At 38.4% G+C, this 18,526-nt stretch overlaps 1 protein-coding gene across 5 annotated transcripts in view; it reads left to right on the forward strand.

Annotated features, from left to right (window-relative positions):
- Positions 1-18,526, forward strand: part of kcnq5a (potassium voltage-gated channel, KQT-like subfamily, member 5a) — a 129,489-nt gene that overhangs the window by 78,563 nt on the left and 32,400 nt on the right. For all 5 annotated transcript variants that reach the window (XM_008428853.2, XM_008428850.2, XM_017309171.1 and 2 more), the window contains exons 2-4: positions 12,478-12,568; positions 16,213-16,339; positions 16,695-16,870. In XM_008428853.2, the coding sequence (XP_008427075.1) occupies positions 12,478-12,568; positions 16,213-16,339; positions 16,695-16,870 (394 nt within the window). The remainder of the gene's footprint in view (positions 1-12,477; positions 12,569-16,212; positions 16,340-16,694; positions 16,871-18,526) is intronic.

Genomic DNA, 18,526 nt, shown 5'->3' on the forward strand with positions numbered 1-18,526 from the left:
CCCCCCCTTCGTGCGCTATCCCAGAGGGATCAGACTGACTGCTCTTTTACAATTTTTTCGTTTTTTTCTGTAGTTTTTTTGAACAGACAGGCTGATGGGACACCCCCTTCCGGTCATTCTAACGTGATGTCTGCCTTACGCAGCGCGAGGGTAAATGCTAGCAACAATGTGTGTTGCTATGTCCAACAGCAACACATTGCTAAATATAACAGCAATGCTTGTAGCTAGAGGCAGCAAAATTGCTACCATTACTGTGGTAGCAATGTAATGGTAGCTAATAGTAGGTGCAATGCATCTGCATATGCGCCTCGTTATTATAAACCATGTACAATCAGGCTAACAAGTTTTTTGTTTTGTCAAAACAAAAAAACTCAGTTTTTCAATCTTTTTAATGAGCATTGCTTGTTCAAAGGTTAATAAGAATTCACCTGTGGTATCATCAATAATTTTTGCACTTTGTCATCCTACATTTCATTTTCAGTAAGTCAGTCTTTAAGTGTTGAACGACCACATCAATGTTATGAAATTCGGACATGTTGGCATCAACGGCAGGATTTAAACCGGGACCTTCCAACCTGCAACTGACCTTTTTGCTAGCATTGTTGTGCTGTTCAGCCCTCTTCTTTAGTTTTTAATTAAATCAACAATGAAACAAAATACACAACTATAGTTAGCTTATGAATAAAAAGATAAATGAAATTAAACCAAAAATCTAAAACTGAACTAAAACTACTTTGCAGCTTGGAGGTAACAGGTTATCAGTCCCCAAATGGAGGGAGTAGTTATTAAACAATATTGATGCAGAACTTTGCATGAATGAGAAAATGAACTCCAGATAAAATGTGAACTAAAAAAAGAAAAAGACGCTGGTACACTATAACAAGCATTACGACTTCACTGATTCACCAGGTTTGTAATTATAGATAGGAGACACGCAGACAGACGTCTGCTGAAATGCATGGAGATAGAGCAAGCACAACCTACGAGAGGAGAAAAAGAGTTTTTGTCACCTGTGACAATGGAGGTAAATAGTAAAAAAAAAAGGAGAGTCAAGAAGAAACCATCACAAAGAATCATCTATTAAACTCTTGACTCTCCAAACACGACTGTCTTTCAAAAGTTTGCCCGACAGCATGACTAATACTCACATTTGGTACCAATCTCTGTTCAGCAAGTCGTCGTCTAGTTCGCAAAAGTAAATATTTAACTTAAAATGCAATTGAGCAAGTGGAACATGACAGAAAAAAACATCATCACTGGGTTTAGTTTCTGCTGTTTGAAAGCAGAAGAGAAGTTCAGTTCCACTTCATGTGCCAATCACTGGCTACGTTCGCCCCGGCTGGTTTGGGTAACCACAGGGACTGAGCCGCTGGGCATGAATCGAACACCGTCTGGCTGCCAGCTCATCTCAACTGCTGATTCTGTATGCTCTTTGCTGCCAGCGCTCCAATAAAAGCATGAAACTTTCCAAAGGTTTTATTCAATTTGAGATTTTAGAATCAAATTTGGATGTAACCTGCTTTGACTTTTGTATTTTTTGTTTGTTTTTTTTACCAGAGACATTAAGTCGTTTTTCCTTGAAATCGTTATTTTGCTCGTTTGCTTATCAGCTGTATCGATGTGTCAACCTTTGCTTGTGCAGAGACTTGCGTATATGCGCTACATGGTCATAATTATTGGATTACTCACCTTTATGCGCACATAAACTTTACTGACATCTCATGACCACTACAATATGGAGCTAACTCCAGTGAAAAAAGTAAAAGACACAACTGTGCTATTATTACATCTATACAAGGTTTAGATTGATCAGAGAAATTGTTAGGCATGATTAAAATGAATCTGTAGCTGCATTCAATTGTCCATTTCTACTGTATCTGCAAACTCACTGGCAAACAAACAAGCTAGCAGCATCTAATCATAGGATGGTAATGTTGGCGGACTTCAATTTGCATTTTAAAGCTGGATGTGAAATGGTGTGATTTAAATGTCCCTTTTTAGATGTATATCTTTACTGAACTTTGCCAACATGCCAATATGCAACATAGGCATACTTAATTTTAAAGAAAGAATGAAATAAAATAAAATCACCCATCTTTTCTGCATAAAATTCTCGAGTAGATTTTATTTGATGCTGATGTAAAATAATAAATTCATAAGAGACTAAATAAATATGAGCAGTAAAAACTTACAAAATTTATAAAAACATGCATATTTAGGCGTTTGGATATGATGGATGCATTTCTGTTGTTACCTGTAACAAGCTTCCTTTGTTAAAGATTAGACAGCAATACAAGAACTAAGAACCAAACCTTTAATTGGGTGTCCAACTGTAGTCCAGCTTTATCTCTACATGAAACACAAAATAAAAACACTTTCCAGTTATAATTTCACTGTACTGTGTTAAATTACTTCAAAGAAAAAGCAAAGGGCACCTATTACATCCTCAATAAATAATAGACATTATAAAATATGACCAGCAAGGCCCCGATTCCTGACAATCCATTTTTTTTATATCAGCTTAACAAGCTGCACAACCACAGCACTTATTCGATCATTGTTCAATTTGGACTCCAGCAGCTTGGTCTGAGTAATGAGCCTTCATGCACTCGCTCCTACCTCATAGCTAAGTGGCATTAATCAAGGCTTGCCCATAAACCCAGTGGATTTCCTTTGGCACAGAAAGTGTGAAGTTTGACATCAATGCACAATATTGGTAGCAAAGTTAAGTGGAAAGAGTCGGGTGTTTCGACTACGATGCAGAGAGGTGGGGACGACGTCCAGGGGAGTTTAATGTAAAACGGTGAGGGTGTCAGCTGTGCGGAAATGTTAAAGCTGTGCCTTGACTAAGAGGTTTGACTTTAAAGCAGTGTGTTTATGCAACGATGTCTAAGAAATGAAATGATCCTGTTTAATTTGAAGGTGAGAGATTGAAATCTCCTCCTCCTCCGACACAGTCATTGTTCTTTTTTTTAGTTTTTGCTTTAGGCTCACTGGGTTCAAGAGGAATCTAATTTTAGAAAGTATATTAAATTCAAACTACATTCTTGTCACGTGAACTTCTCCCACGTTCCATTTGTTTTTCTTTTTTTTGTTTTTTGACATCTGCTGCACAGCTCTCTGAACAGGAGTCCTGGACTGGTTTTAGTCCCAAAACGGGTAGTTGATCGGAATCTGATGTACGGTGCGTCTCTGCGTGTGCCTGTGTGTGTGTGTGTGTGTAGGTGTGTGTGTGTGCGTGCGTGCGTGCGTGCGTGTGTGTGTGTGTGTGGGGGTGGGTGTGTGCGTGCGTGTGTGTGTGTGTGTGTGTGCGTGTGTGTGTGTGTAGGTGTGTGTGTGTGTGTGTGTGTAAGCCAGTGTTTTCATGAGCCTGTTAGGTGTTGGCTTTCCTCACCAACATGTCAGTCTGTGTCTAGTTAGCGAGGACACGCGCACTCAGAGTTTTCCGACTCTTCTTCCACCCGTCATCCGTCTCCAGCTTCAAGCATCATCATGGAAAGTTGGCTTCTCTCCGGCTCCGCTCTCTTTCTTTCTTCCTCTCTGCTCTCCTCCACACACTCCATCCACCCATCTCTCTTCGCTGCGATCACGTGGCCCCTGGATGTTGGAGAAGAAAACAAACAGCTGCTTCTTCAGCTGGCAGGTTTCTAATGAGTCACTGCCTTTACACGCCAATTGTTCTGATGCATGTGGGTCACTCTGCTCTTCTTCGCAGGTGTTTAAGATATTCGCAAATGGACTTTCCAGTGAAAGCGGTGTTTTTATTAGCTTGCTATGAAGACAGATTTTTTGGTTAAATCTAAGTAACATGCCAAAGGTAGCAGAATTTGACAGACATAAACAATCTAGCACCAAAAATGTAAAAACGAAAAACAAAAAGGGGGTTTTCAGGAAATATTTGAAAACCATATTTCAGTCAACATTTTGTCCATTTTATAATGGTGGTTGATGTCATATTTTATATCATTTGAACACCAGAAATCCAGATTATTCAACTTTATTGTGATGTACGACTTTAAAGATCACGAAATGAGCGACACAACAAAATGTATGGATATCATCCAAAAAAAACGACATTGTGACATATTGGTTGTATTTTAACTTATCCTCTTTGCATAGCTAATTCAGTGAAAAAGACAAGCAATTGGTATCTTGTGTTTATTTAAGTTTGAGTAAAATTTCTGGATGCTAATTGGTCAAAACAAGTTTGCCCTTCAAAAATTCAGCACACACAGACACACACACCCACAGTTTTTGTTAGTTTCTATATTGAAAGAAACCAATTCAAAACTTTTCTTTTGTCTGATTTTACTGCTTCATAAAATACCAACAAATTCACATAACTTTGTATTTTTTCCATCTTATTGCCACTTTTAAATATTAAATGACTGATTTTTTGGTCAGTAGCTCAGTACTTGACTGGACATGTATTTACTAAATACCTTTTGAGTCATTTCTTCTTGCTTTTACTTGAGTAAAAATATGCTGAAGTAGTGCTACTGTTACTTTATTGCAATTTTTGAGTACTTTACCACCCTCTGAAATGTATAAACAACCAAACTAATATATATCTGCACATATCTGATAAAAAAAAAAAACTGATCGCACACAATAAAAACTCATTGTTGAGTAACCCATGTGGAAATGTTCATAGAGGATGGATTTATTTTAAAGTTTTTTTTAACACATTCCTATCAGGAGCAACGGGTTGGTGGGATGAATGCACCAACCCTTCATCTTTTCTAAACAAGGTCATCTGTAGTGTCTTCCAGCTCATGACCTTTTGAACACACAACTTTAGTAGGGAAAAAAAATAAGGACATCTCATAGTCTTGACCTTTACGCCCAGATCTACGCCGTGTAGCACCTTGACGTCGGCCCGGCTCTGTTTGGTCAAGTTGTTGCTTTACGGCTGCCATCATCAGGTAAGATACAGCTCTCCTATGGATAAACAAAGGTATTAACCAAACGCACACTGGCAAGAAATTATCCCTTAATCCGTCCTCTGATTCTTTTTTATCTCCTCTCTATCCGACATGTCCCCTGACTCTTTATTTATCCAGGTCTCCTCCTGACTCTGTGCTGCTTCAACAATCAAGCATAGCGGAGTTAGCAGCAGTCCAACAAAGCAACATAAGAGCAGAATTGATTATGGGATCGATGGCGGCGGTGGTTGTTATGGATCCAAAGTGTAAAAGATGAGTGAGTGAAGCAGATGAAAGGAAAGGAGACTCTGGTTACGCTGTTAGTCCTCCCAGCTTGTCCGGCCATTTTTTATTTTTTTTTTAAAGTCTTGTTTCATATCTTGCTTTATCTCTGATCCACCAATATAACGACCAGAACCTTAAGAGAGACGTGTTATTTATAGCCAAGCTCGCCCTTTATCTTCCTCTGATGGCTGGGCTGCTTTCATCCAGGAGGGCCCGCTGATCTCACTCCGGTAATGTTCCGTCATTTTGATTCAAAGGATTCAACGTTCCACTCTTTGTGCCACTGCGGAGTCCTCCGCTGCTCCTCTTTGTGCACTCGGGTGTTTCGAACATCATGAGGCCTTTACGTATTCTCTTTCCTCCCTTTCTGTTGGTGTAGAGTTTGCAGGGTTGGCACTGGAAAAAAACAAACAAACAAGCAAACAGGTAATGGTAGAGACGGCATCATCTGGGAAAACTTTATATTCTTACATTATTTCCTTCAATTGCTTGTTAAAAATGTAACGTATCAAAAATGCCCACTGACTTATCTTGTCTGTGCGTATTATAGTGCCTTGCAAGCGCATTTGTACACCCTGGAAGTATTTCGTATGAAGCTGCATTACAACCACAAGTTTATATATTTTACTGATATTTTATCTGATAAGCGAACACCTACTAGAGCAAAATTGCAAGGTGGAAGAACAATGAATCGGTGATGATACTGAATTTTAGCTCACTTCACTTCCTTGAACACAATTTTGTGTAATTTAGCTTCAGTTTAATTGTTGCTGTTTCTTGAAGATATCATGAAGCATCGGAGGTAAAATTATGGAGATGTTTTATTTAGAAAACATCCTAAAATGTGTCATGGAGAACAGGAAATCCATAGGAGGGTCCATCATTCTGGACCCTCCTATGGTCTTAGGACATGGGGTCGGCCCCATGACTTTTTTACTGTGTGTGTTTGCGTGTGTGTGCGTGTGTGTGCGTGCGTGCGCGTGCGTGTGTGTGTGTGTAGTTTCGGGAACTGATGGTCTGACGAGACTGAATCAAACTGAATCTCATCATTTAAGTCTTAATCTTAAATGATGAAAATTACGCCTAAACTTTTAGTGTTTCTTTTAGTTTATGTTTTTTAAACTTTAGTCCTACTGAGGTGTGTATAACTAAGTTATTTGACCCCCAGGGTTGGTTACATTATTTTTGCTTTGCGCTCAACATTTGATCGTTTGTGTCCATGTAGATGTTTCAGAAGTAAAATCCACCTCACATTGTTGAAGAAAGAAAAGAGACGTAACCACATCTACCTGAGTTGCAATTGGCATTTTTTGAGGGGGAAAAAACCGAAAGGTGTGTCACGAGTCATAGATTTTGCCTGCTGAGAATAAAATTGAAGCAAGAAACTGATAAAATAAATAACATCTGCAATAAGGTTGAAAATGAATCACACATGAAAACTATTCAACTAAACAGCCACGAAAAGTCAAAGACTTTCTGTTTTTCTTTAAAAAAAAATTTTTTTAACAAAATCCATTAATTTCTCTTCTTTTGCCTCCTCTTTTTGGATCTTACAATAATTGTAATAATTGTAATAATCTGCGACAATTACAAAGGCATTAATGAAAAATTGGAGCCAGAGGATTAAGCTATACATACAACTAAACTTTGGTCCATTGAGAAAGAAAATATCCTGCCTCCTAAACGGTTTATTTCGATTACATCCAGATTATGTGCAAATCCCACAATAAAACACATCTCCATCACCTCCATTGTTTGACACTTACAGTATATCAAAGATCGAGCTAAAGTGCTCTCGCTCCTTGAGTCGGGAGCTTTTTTTTTCTTCTTCTTCTTAATGGTTTCACGGTGCAGACCGGTTTCTGTCACATATTTCGTTTCCATTTTAAGATACTTGTAATGATTCGTTGTAAAGCTCAGCCTCCAAGTCTCCAGGGAACTGATTACTCACACACTTAAATCTCACTGCTCATGCTTTTCAGACTCCTTTGTCAGCTTGTTGGAGGGAAGGCTGTGGGTTTTTTCGCTGTATATGGGTTTCTCTGCTGGACCCCATTCATCAACATTACGGCTGCAGTAGTCGGGGCCCTGAGGCCGCCTCTCCCTCCAACACCTGCAGCTTGTCAGCGTGGCCCTGTCGAGCATCGGCGTGGCTGCGAGTTGGCTTGATGGCGCACGTCTGGCAAAAACGGTAATTAAACCAAGAGGCACGTCCAAAGCAAATGTTATGTGAACAGTTAATTTCCTGAACATTGGTAAACAGCTGTTAAACTTTTTTACCTTCTGCTTTGCGTCAGTGTCCTTTCCTCTGGCATCTGCGCTACTTTTTGGATCCTGATACACGCCGTGGCAGAGTTGAGTTTGTTGAAGTGGGATTCTGTTAACAAAAGCTACAAGCAGCTGATATTTTCCTCAAACTTTCCCTGTAAGGAGCTTGATTTATCCAGTGATGCCACCACATCTCTGTATCCCCTCAGGATGAGATTGGTTTCGTTGCCCTCACAGGCATTGATAACCACACAAAGTGGCCATTTTATTAGTTATGCTTTGTACTTTAAGAATAACTGTATCGATCAAATCAAATACAGTTTTTATCTGCACATCACATCAATCAGTTTCTCCAGGTATTTTGCGATTTTTGCAGGAATTCACCAAAACTCAGATTCTCGCACTTTTTGGCGCTCATTCGTATTTGTGAGATTATCGGGACAGTATTTCTTACTCCTTCTTTACTGCTGCCTCACCCTTGCTTGATGTGAAGTTATGGTCCATGACCGACGTGGCTCACGGACCATAAGTCACATTTATTGTCTTACGTAAGCGCAAATATTACCAAGTAGCACAATGAAAATCACTGATTTTCATAGCAAAAAAGTCACACAAACAGTCGTGATCAATGTGAAAAGACGTTCAATATTATTTTATTTGAAGCAGTACTTATGCAGACACAGCTGTTTATTAATGTTTCATCTGCTGAAATGCCAGAATGTATTGATAAAATCCATGAACAAACTGGTGACATTTAACAGTTCGTTAAATAATAGTTTTATAGATACATTCTCCCGGCTCTTTGAGAACATTCATAGTCCTGATTATTGCACAAAATGAAAATAAGTTTGATACCCGTGCCCTAAACCATAAATTTTCCTGTATGGACCACAAGGAATAATAATCATCAATCTCGACAGCACAAAGTCCTGAAATGTCGGGATAAATATGTTTCGTTCACTCAACGAGTGAACAAAAATCACATACCTATGAATGTGATTAGCTTGTTTCTCACATTTTTCTAAAAAAAAAAAAAAAGATATTTATTTTTTCTCTTCATCCTGATATCAAAGTCCTCTGTCTTGGTTTCTGCCAACCCGTACAGTGTGCATACCTTAGCTTTGCCAGGAAGTGTTTCACATATTTTTGAAGGAACAGCCTGATTTAGGATGTCTGGAATGGTGAATATTAAACTATATTGAGATGGATGAGCAATATTTAAGCTTCAGCTGACAGTCACTTTGTTGTGTCTTTGTCTAAAACCTTCTTTTACCAACTTGTTGTTCGTTAACTGACTTAAATGATCTACATTACCCTTTTAATGATTCTTTCTTTATTGTCCCTTGATGAAAGGAACGACTGACTGTCACATAATGATAATAATGAGCAGGCTAAACGTATATTTGCCACCGTCCGATCATTTTTCAGGACCAGAGGCCAATAATGTCTGTAAACGACAGAAAAAGCGTCTAAATCTCCTAAAGAAAAATCAATGTAATGACACTTCTGACTATTTGTCACCTGCTCACATCAATAGATGCTTTTTCTTACTCCTGTTAGCGCTCACTGAACAATTCTCTCTGCAAAAACCTGAAAGAAGGAAGTGGACAAAGCAGCGTTTCTAAAACAGATAAAATGCTAAATGCTAAAGTAGAAACCTCGCTGAGGTTTGCAGACAGAAGTATTTCTCATCATTTAACATCACCCAGACAGCTCAGTGATCCCAGATGTAACACTTTTCCATCACTGTGTCTGAACACAACCATCCGATGACAGATATTACAGTTCCAGTCTCTGCTCACTAAAAGGTCATTCGCTTATATGGCAGGTACTTTTTTTTCTATTATTTCTATGTCTTTCACAAAGAGAGAGAAAAAAATATCTAGAGTATAAAAAGGAACGAATTCAGAATGTTTTGAAACTATCATCAATGAAGCGTCTTTGTGATTATTCATAAAGCCTGAAAATGGCGTTTGGAGGATCCAGATGATGGGCTGATTTTTTTCACAAAAGGCCTCTGACCCCTAGAATGATGCTCAATATTTTCATCAGACTTTTTAGTATTCATTTTTGTTTGTCTTCATTTGCTCATCTTTTCTTTTTTTTTTTCCAAACAAAGGGCGGCCCTGAAATCTATACAGAAGCAAACGAGCACAGAGGAATAATTGCAGCTGAAACCTTGATGAAACATGTTTTGAAGGTCGACACGAGCGCCAGCAGGGTTATTCATCTGTGCACTTGCCCACTGTGCTATTTGGTTTCAATAAGCCCTTAAAATGTGCTTCGCATTTTAAAAAGTGCCAGGCTGCTGTTTCATGCATAGACGCAACAGTGCAATTTATTAAATTATCACTCAATTAACTATTTTTGCTTTAGTAATTAACCATCAGTGCAGGTCATGCTTTCTATATAACGTACTAAAAGACTTAATTTTTTTTGCACATCACTGGTAGTCAGACTTGCCTCTATAGCTCATAAACTTGCTTTTAAATGCACCTTAATTTTTTTTTTTATTGTGTTATCTTCTACATTTTAGACAGTTAAAAAATTCTGTCTTTGATTTTGGTGTTGAATCCATTACAGTTATAATCAGTTTTTAAAACTTGGTTCTGAATTTCTTCTATTCACGCCTCTAAAACAAAACCTTCCTCATCAACAAGCCGAGTTGAGGCGAACTTCAGAGAGGGTTTCTCTGCCCCATTGAAATCCGTTTTTTGGTTAAATATTGAAATGCATTTCAAAAAGAAATTAGCCTTGCAAGTGCCACAGTTTGTCTTTATGGTATTTAATCATGGATGACCTAGAACCTTCTCAGACAGTTTTTGTAAATCTGACTCTCGTCTTTCAGTCTTGTTGGTTTCTTGAAGATGACAAAATGTTGTCATCTGACATTTACTGTTGTACTACCAAATTTGCTGCATCTCTTTTTTGCTGAAAGTGTCAAAGGTTCTTGTTGCAGTTTTTCAAAATGACTTGAAGAATTTACCTGTAGATTATACAATGGTGTTAGAAACACAGCAAAATCCAAATAAAATCTCAAAACTTGATTAGGTAAATAAGGTGGCATTCACTTTTTTTCTTAAACGTATCCTGTCCAACAGTGTGGAAATCATAATTTCATTGATTAGTGTCAAGGTGCATGTTGATTTATTTCCACAAGCAAAGAGGATGCTCCACTTGATACATACATGAAATGTTAGGACAGGATCAACTCCCTCGCCTTTTTTTCCTGGTTGTTTTTGAGTTGAAAATCTCCAAACGAAAAGCGCAGCTTATTTTTTTTCAATCTCACACAGTTGAAAGGTCAGGCTCGAGTCTTACACCCGAGTCACGCAGGTCGCGCTACAACCCGCAAATCAGTTCTCCGCTGCCTGTTTGGGTGACTGCTTTCAAAACGGGAATCACCCGCAGATTCAAATGTGGGATTCGAGCTACGAATCACTCGTTCCCCACAGCCACATGAACATGCTCTGCTGCGCACAACTTTTCATATTTCTTCTGAAGCCCGTGGAAAATGAATGGCTCCATCAATCATGCAGCTGAGCCAGAGGGGAGAAAAATACAAAGTGATGGCTGGAAGCTTCACACAGACACAAATGTGACTTAAACAGAGGAAGGGAGGTTGGTAACTGAGAGTGCAGAAAGAAAGAAAGAAGGAAAGAAGGCAAAGTTAGAATACAGAAAAGATAAGACGGAGAGGCTGTTCAAATGAGACAAGAGGGAGACTGAAGCACATTTTGTATGGAAAAGAAACACTTGAAATGAGACCATTAATATCAGAAAGACAGATGGTGTTTAAAAAGAAAATAACAGAAGTACACAGGAAAAACACCCTACTGAGGCTGCTAGCCAGTGCATATGTTGTGTGAAAACTTCCTTATGAATTTTAATTTGTTTGCTAATTAAGCAACTTACCAGATGACTGTTTTGCCTTATGGGCAGCAGCCAGACAATGAGGAGGCCTCAGATTCAATCTGGTGAAGTGGAGACCAGAGCAGCCTGTGTTCAATTTGAAGCGATATTTTATGTTGGTGTATTTGACTTATGAGTATTCAGCGCCTTTCAATCAACCAAAGTACGTTTCAGAATCGAGGCATTTTCAAAGTGCGCAGCCAAACAAGTCAAAAGTCTGGTGGACAGACGAGACAAAACTTCAGCTGGTTGGTGATGGTGACTAGAACAACTTTCAGATGAATCACTGGAGCTTTTAAAGCCAAGAACACAGTACCTGCTGTCCATCATGTTGTGGTACTGGTGCATTGCACAAAGTAAATATGAACAGAGAGTTTGTCTAAATCCTTCAACATCCCTCAATTCAACTGCTAGATGGATGAACCTTGGACACAGTTGACTCACGTGGATTAGTCTTGATCCATGTTGAGGCACTGAAATCTTGCTCTTAAACCGGGGTTGCTATGCACAGATTTTGTGATTTTGCAGTGTAGTTTCATAGTTTCAAACTGCCAAGCCAACCAGGCAAGAGTCGGTATGGATTTTAACATAATGCCTTACTCGAGGACGGGCCTGCTGATGTGATTTTGCTGACTTCCCAACTCGATCGTCACAGTTTGTTTTTCACTCCGATTCTCCCTTTTGGGCGCGTAATTTGCCATAACAAATGCCGTTTCTCCAGGGCGCGTCGCAATTAGATCCTGCAGCTCTGTGTCAGCCGCTCGTTCAGCTCATGTTGCTGTCAATAAGTTCCCTTATTTTTTAATTTTTTTTCACTGCATTTGGGGCATTGTGTGAATAGGCACAATTGTTTCACCAACAGCAATAAAAGCAGGATTAGTGAAACTGGAAGCTCTTAAATTGGGCTTTGATTGATAATAACGACGCTCTGAACAGCTTCTGCTGTTCTCGGTGCAGTCTGCCGGAGCAGACATGTTCTATATTTATTCCCGCAGACGGGTGCAACACTGTAACTAATGAGGCTAAATCTGTTATTCGGAGACTAAATGTTTGTCGTTCATGTGCGATGCGTGCCTTGTCTCCACAGTTTCATCCTGGTGTTTGGCTGTCTGGTTCTCTCGGTGTTCTCCACCATCCCTGCTCACCAGGAATTCTCCTCGCACTGCCTGCTCATCCTGGTAGGACCGACTCACACTTCCACACAGACTGGTTCATTAAACCAACACGTGACAACCAGAGGGCGCATGCCTTCTTAATAATGTATAAAGGTATCATTAAAGGGAGATTATTAGTAATTAATGTGTTTGCCTAACACAGATTGAACCTTCCTGATGTCTAAAGGGTTATTATTTTCAGAATAAGACGATGTACAGAATTAAACCTCGATGGTGAAGCGAGGAAAATGTATCAATCAATCAAATTTTATTTGTATAGCACATTTCAGCAATAAGGCATATCGAAGTGCTTTACATAATTAAAATAAAAACAGCATGTGACAGTGAATAAACAGAAAGACAGAGAATTTATTTTTATTTTTTTAAAAGAAAAAGATAAAAGGTTAAAAAGATAAAAACATTAAAACTCGCACCCCTTGTAGGACTTCAGTTAAACGTCTCACACCTCAGAGTTTTAGTTAAAACGCCATTTAACAAGGATTCTCACACCCCTAGATATAGATTCGTTTAACTGGGACGTTTTCCGGGGGGGGCTTTGCATAGACAGTGTGAAAGAAAAATAAAAAGAAGTCAATAACTAGATGAAAAGTAAAGATAAAAACATTAAAAACATCAAAGACATCAAAACTCTAAACCTAATTTAGCCTTAAGCAACTCTAAAGAGGTGGGTTTTTTAGTTGAGATTTAAAGGCACCCAGTGTTTCAGCTGTTTTACAGTTTTCTGGAAGTTTGTTCCAAATTTGTGGTGCGTAGAAGCTGAATGCTGCTTCTCCTCGTTTGGTTCTGGTTCTGGGGATGCAGACCAGAACCAGAACCAGAAGGTCTGAGGGGTCTAGTCGGTTGGTACAGCAATAACAGATCTTTAATGTATTGTGGTGCTAAACCGTTCAGTGATTTATAAACTAACATCAGTATTTTAAAGTCTAGTCTCTGAGCTACAAGGAGCCAGTGTAGGGACTTTAAAACTGGTGTTATGTGCTCTATCTTCCTGGTTTTAGTGAGAACGCGAGCAGCAGCATTCTGGATCAGCTGCAGCTGTTTGATTGATTTGTTAGTCAGACCTGTGAAGACGCTGTTGCAGTTATCAATGTGACTAAAGATAAACGCATTGATGAGTTTCTCTAGATCGCGCTGAGACATAAGTCCTCTAATCCTAGAGATGTTCTTCAGGTGATAGAAGGCCGACTTTGTGACTGTCTTAATTTGGCTCTGAAGGTTCAGGTCAGAGTCCATCACTACTCCCAGGTTTCGGGCTGATCGCTGGTTTTTAGTTGTAATAACTGAAGCTGTGCATTGATTCTGGTTCGCTCCTCTTTAGGTCCAAAGACAATAACTTCAGTTTTGTTTCTGTTCAGCTGGAGAAAGTTTTGTCTCATCCACACATTGATCTGTTCTAAGCATCTATTCAGTGATTGGATGGGTTCAGAGTCACCTGGTGACATCGTGATGTAGAGCTGTGTATCATCCGCATAATTGTGGTAGCTAATCCTATTTCCTGTTATAACCTGAGCCAGTGGGAGCATATAAAAATTGAAAAGAAGGGGTCCTAGGATTGAACCTTGGGGTACCCCACATGTGACCTTTGACCTCTCTGATGAGAAGTTTCCGATTGAAACAAAGAAATCCCTGTTCTTTATGTAAGATTCAAACCAGTGGAGCACTGGACCGGAGAGTCCGACCCAACTCTCCAGTCGATTTAGTAAAAKKTCATGGTCAACAGTGTCGAAAGCTGCACTGAGGTCCAACAGAACCAGCACTGTGGTTCTCCCACAGTCTGTGTTTATATGGATGTTATTGAACACTTTTATGGAGACGGCTCACCACAGTAGTCCTCGATTAGCTGTATTGTGGGATTTTTTTGTGTTTAATGAGATAATTTCACAGTTCAGGCAGTAATTTGCCATATTTATAGGTTTGTGTGAAGCGTATACACTGGATATAAGAAATGTAGACTCTTACAGTGTCAAACAGGACCAGAATAAGTCTCTTCACCTTTAATTTTACCAAAAACATGAACTGAATGGGCAAACAAACTTTTCAGAGGGGGAAATGGAACTAAAAAAAATGTCTAGGATGACTTGAATACGGCTTTTCACAGGATTTAGAAATTATCTCAGACAAATTTGGAGCTTTTTTTGTATAGAATAATGCTGAAGATGTCCAAGTCAAGATGAGCCATGTTGATAGACCACTTCACAAAAACACAGACCAACTAGTAAACCAAATGTCGATACCACAAAGTAGTTTTCAAGGATGTTATACAGCTGAATTATTCTCCTTCAGAGGAAGATTTCACTTTGTTTTTCCACTTCGATTTACCAGTTATCATCAGGGGTGTGCGTACAGTACGTAGATTTTATCCACAGTGGCTGCAAGAAATCCCATTTGGTGTGAGTGTGAATACTCGCTGAAACTGTGTTACCATCCTCTAAGTTTGTGTGTTTGTTAATGACGCTCACAGCAGCAACAGACTGCTGATTTCGCACACCCAGGCCTGTAATGAACGTTGATGAAGCTCCACTGCTAGGTAAAATCAATATTACACTCACCCAAATGAGTTTAACTTGTGCTTATGTGTGATTAAAGGAGTAATCCGTCTGCCAAGTAAAAGCCATAAATCTGCAGTAGAGTTTAATTGAATGCATAAACTAAATTATATCTCCTTCTGTCGATCAAATCTGAATTTTAGCGACGACTCGGCAGGTTTTCCTGTATTCCACTTATATGTTTTTACCAGACTTCATCATTTATGATAATGCAATTTCTCCTGTTGCTTTTTTGTGTTGCATTGTTTCAGTGGATCTGTGGGTATTTCTTAAGAAGTCTGGTTATGTGTAGATTTAGTTTGAATTTAGTGCAGGTTGCAGTTACCTCCTGTTTTATATTGCAGTCTGTTTCCAATGAGTTTCTTTTCCCACTCCTGGTTTTGATTTGTAAGTCCCACGCCTGCATCCATTTAGTCAGTATGTGCTTTTATTTTTGCTAATAGAAAGATCTTTTTTAACCACTGCTTGCATCAGTTGCAGGGTTTGTTGTTAGATTCGTGTTTCAAATGAACTTGAATAAACTTTTCTTTTTTTACTGTTATTAGTTCATTTGGATTCCTGTTGATTCTGTTTTGACAGAAAGCTACTAAAGCTGCTTCTTGTCACATGATTGAACCTGCGTTTGATTTTTTTGTCTTTTTTCAGCATGCTAATGCTAACAGTTACCTCCTTTACATTGTAAGGATGTTTAAGTGCCATATGCCACTCACCTTTTAAATGTTTAAAATACCCTTTTAGACAAAACCTGATTTAATTTATTCATTTCTGGGTCACAACTTTTCAGTTTCCAACGTTTTTTTTTTTTAAAGGACGCAAATTAATCCAGAATTAATTTTCCTTTTATTTAAATAATCTTGGAACCATTTGAAAAACACTACTGCTCTTCAAGAAAAGTTTTTAAAAGACTTAAATCCCATTTAATTCTCTAGAAACTATTAGAAAACTCATGTTTATGGTGTATATTTGTTTGCAATGAACTTATTTTTTCAGCTTTATTTCTTCTGGACTCCTCTTTTGTCCTTTTCTGTGACTATTTAAAGTTGTGTTTGTGTGTGTGTGTGTGTGTGTGTGTGTGCGTGTGCGTGTGTGTGTGTCCTGAAGGAATTTGTGATGATTGTAGTATTTGGCCTTGAGTACATCATCAGGATATGGAGCTCTGGCTGCTGCTGTCGATACCGAGGCTGGCAGGGCCGCCTCCGCTTTGCCAGGAAACCCTTCTGTGTCATAGGTGGGTCTAATAGGATGATAAATATGAAAACACACCATAGATGCAGCTTGAAAATATTTATGTTACGCTGGATTTATTCAGAATAGAGTTTAAATGCTCACAAATTTGCATGCAAGAAGATTGTTAGAGTGTAAAGTTCTGCTGACTTTATTTGCAACTTTATCTGAGTAGCAGTAAACACTGTAATAGAAATAAAAAAAGAAACAAACAAACAAACAAACAAAAAAAAACTTTTTATAAATCAATAGCTGTTTTTAAAGGAGATAGATGACTGGCTGGTTGGATGTAGAAACCAGTTCCTGTTGCCTATATTGTGCTTCCCGTGACCTTTAATTTTCACCGCTTTACTCCCCAGACATCATCGTACTTATCACCTCGGTTGCTGTGGTTTCAGCTGGTAGCCAGGGCAACGTCTTTGCCACCTCTGCACTGCGTAGCCTTCGCTTTCTTCAGATCCTGCGCATGGTGCGCATGGACCGCAGGGGAGGGACCTGGAAGCTGCTGGGCTCTGTAGTTTATGCACATAGCAAGGTGGGATGTCTATGTTACCTTTTGTTTGTTTTTTTTTCTTTTTCCATTTGCCGTTTCCATCCCACTTTGGGATGTGATGATTTGTTGCACATCGGTGTTGAAATGTTCTTGTTGTTTTACTTACAATAAGCACCACCAGGGAGCGATTTATGCTGTTTTTCACTTATGCGTGTTCAGTCAGGGTTTGGCTTTTGAAACGTGTCTAGTTTGTTTACATCGTTTTAAAGAGGAGTGAGAGCACACTGAAAGGTACAACACAGAGCATTTATTAATGTAACAATATATATAAAAATGAATTAAGTGTATAAATATTTAATGTATTGCTGGTGTAATCCGAATGAAGTATCGCTACACATGGAGGAAGTATTTACATTCCCCTCTTAAGTGCCAGCACCGTATGTCTGCAAGTATAATCTTTTTAAAAGTACAGATAGATCAATTTTATTAACAGGAAAAGACACAGAGCACGGAACATAAACAGCCTTATATCAAGCACGCAAGTAAAAGTGATTTACGAAAAATCCCGTTGTGACTTACATTTCTGCTCCATTGTACAGAGACTCACAATGCATTCAGACTCTCTAGCTTTGTTGTTTTTTGTCACTACAGCCACCTTGATGGACTTAAATAGTCTCGCATAAAATGGAAGCCGTTAGAAAAAGATCTAATTTTTACAAGTGAAAGTTGTATACATCATTAGTCGGCTGATTTTATTCTAATACCTTTAAATAAAATAAAACTCAGTCAGCTGACTTCAGAAGTCGCCTACTGTGTGAATAATCAGTCTGTATGTAAAATTAAATTTGAGTTTAAATCCAGGTTTGTGAAGGTCTGTTAGAAAAATTACTGAGAGACAACACCATCATAAAGACGAGTATGTATCATTTTCATCTGGTTCAGAAACTATTTTTATTTAGAAAGAATACGGGAAGATCATTTATGTTATAAATTATTGAATGGAAAAGGGGTCTGATTATTTAAGTCAAACTTCATCATATTCCTTTTCAAACTCACAGTCACTGAACAAGTAGTGAATTTGCATGTATTTGAGTTTATATATTTGTATTTACACTTAGAAATATGAAAGTCTTACTTTATTATTATGTTTTGTTTGTGAACTGTCTTAAATAAAAAATTAATTATTATAAATTATCATTAAAGGGGACGAGTTTAGAGCAGAATTATTAGTTAAATTCATCGATAACGTATTCGATCAACATGAAAATGTAATCACGTTTTAATCACATATTCTGAAAAGTGCGTCTTTCGCGGAGAGTTGTTCATTTCACAGCAGCGCGTGAAGCAGCCTTGTGCTGCGTTCAACAACGCAGAGTTGAGCGAAAAGCTTCAAACTGCTATGCTCAGCTGCAAATTTTGGATAAAACCAAAGTAGCATGCAGCCTACTTAATACAACGATGAATTGTCCTCCCACCGAGTTTATAGTTTTTCTAAATTATTTTTTGAAATGACTTCTTTTGAAAACTGAGAATCTTCAGTCTCTTAGCTTGAGACAATAAAAACATTTTCCTTACATTTTTTGGAAGCTTCATGTTTACATTTCAAGTTTAGAAAGTTAAGCATAGTGATTCATCATCACATGTCATAGTGCTAGAGTGAGATCAATCTGACTATTATTTTTTATATTATACTATTAT

Source organism: Poecilia reticulata, linkage group LG15 (assembly GCF_000633615.1).
Source record: "Poecilia reticulata strain Guanapo linkage group LG15, Guppy_female_1.0+MT, whole genome shotgun sequence".
In the NCBI taxonomy this organism is placed as follows: Eukaryota; Metazoa; Chordata; class Actinopteri; order Cyprinodontiformes; family Poeciliidae; genus Poecilia; species Poecilia reticulata.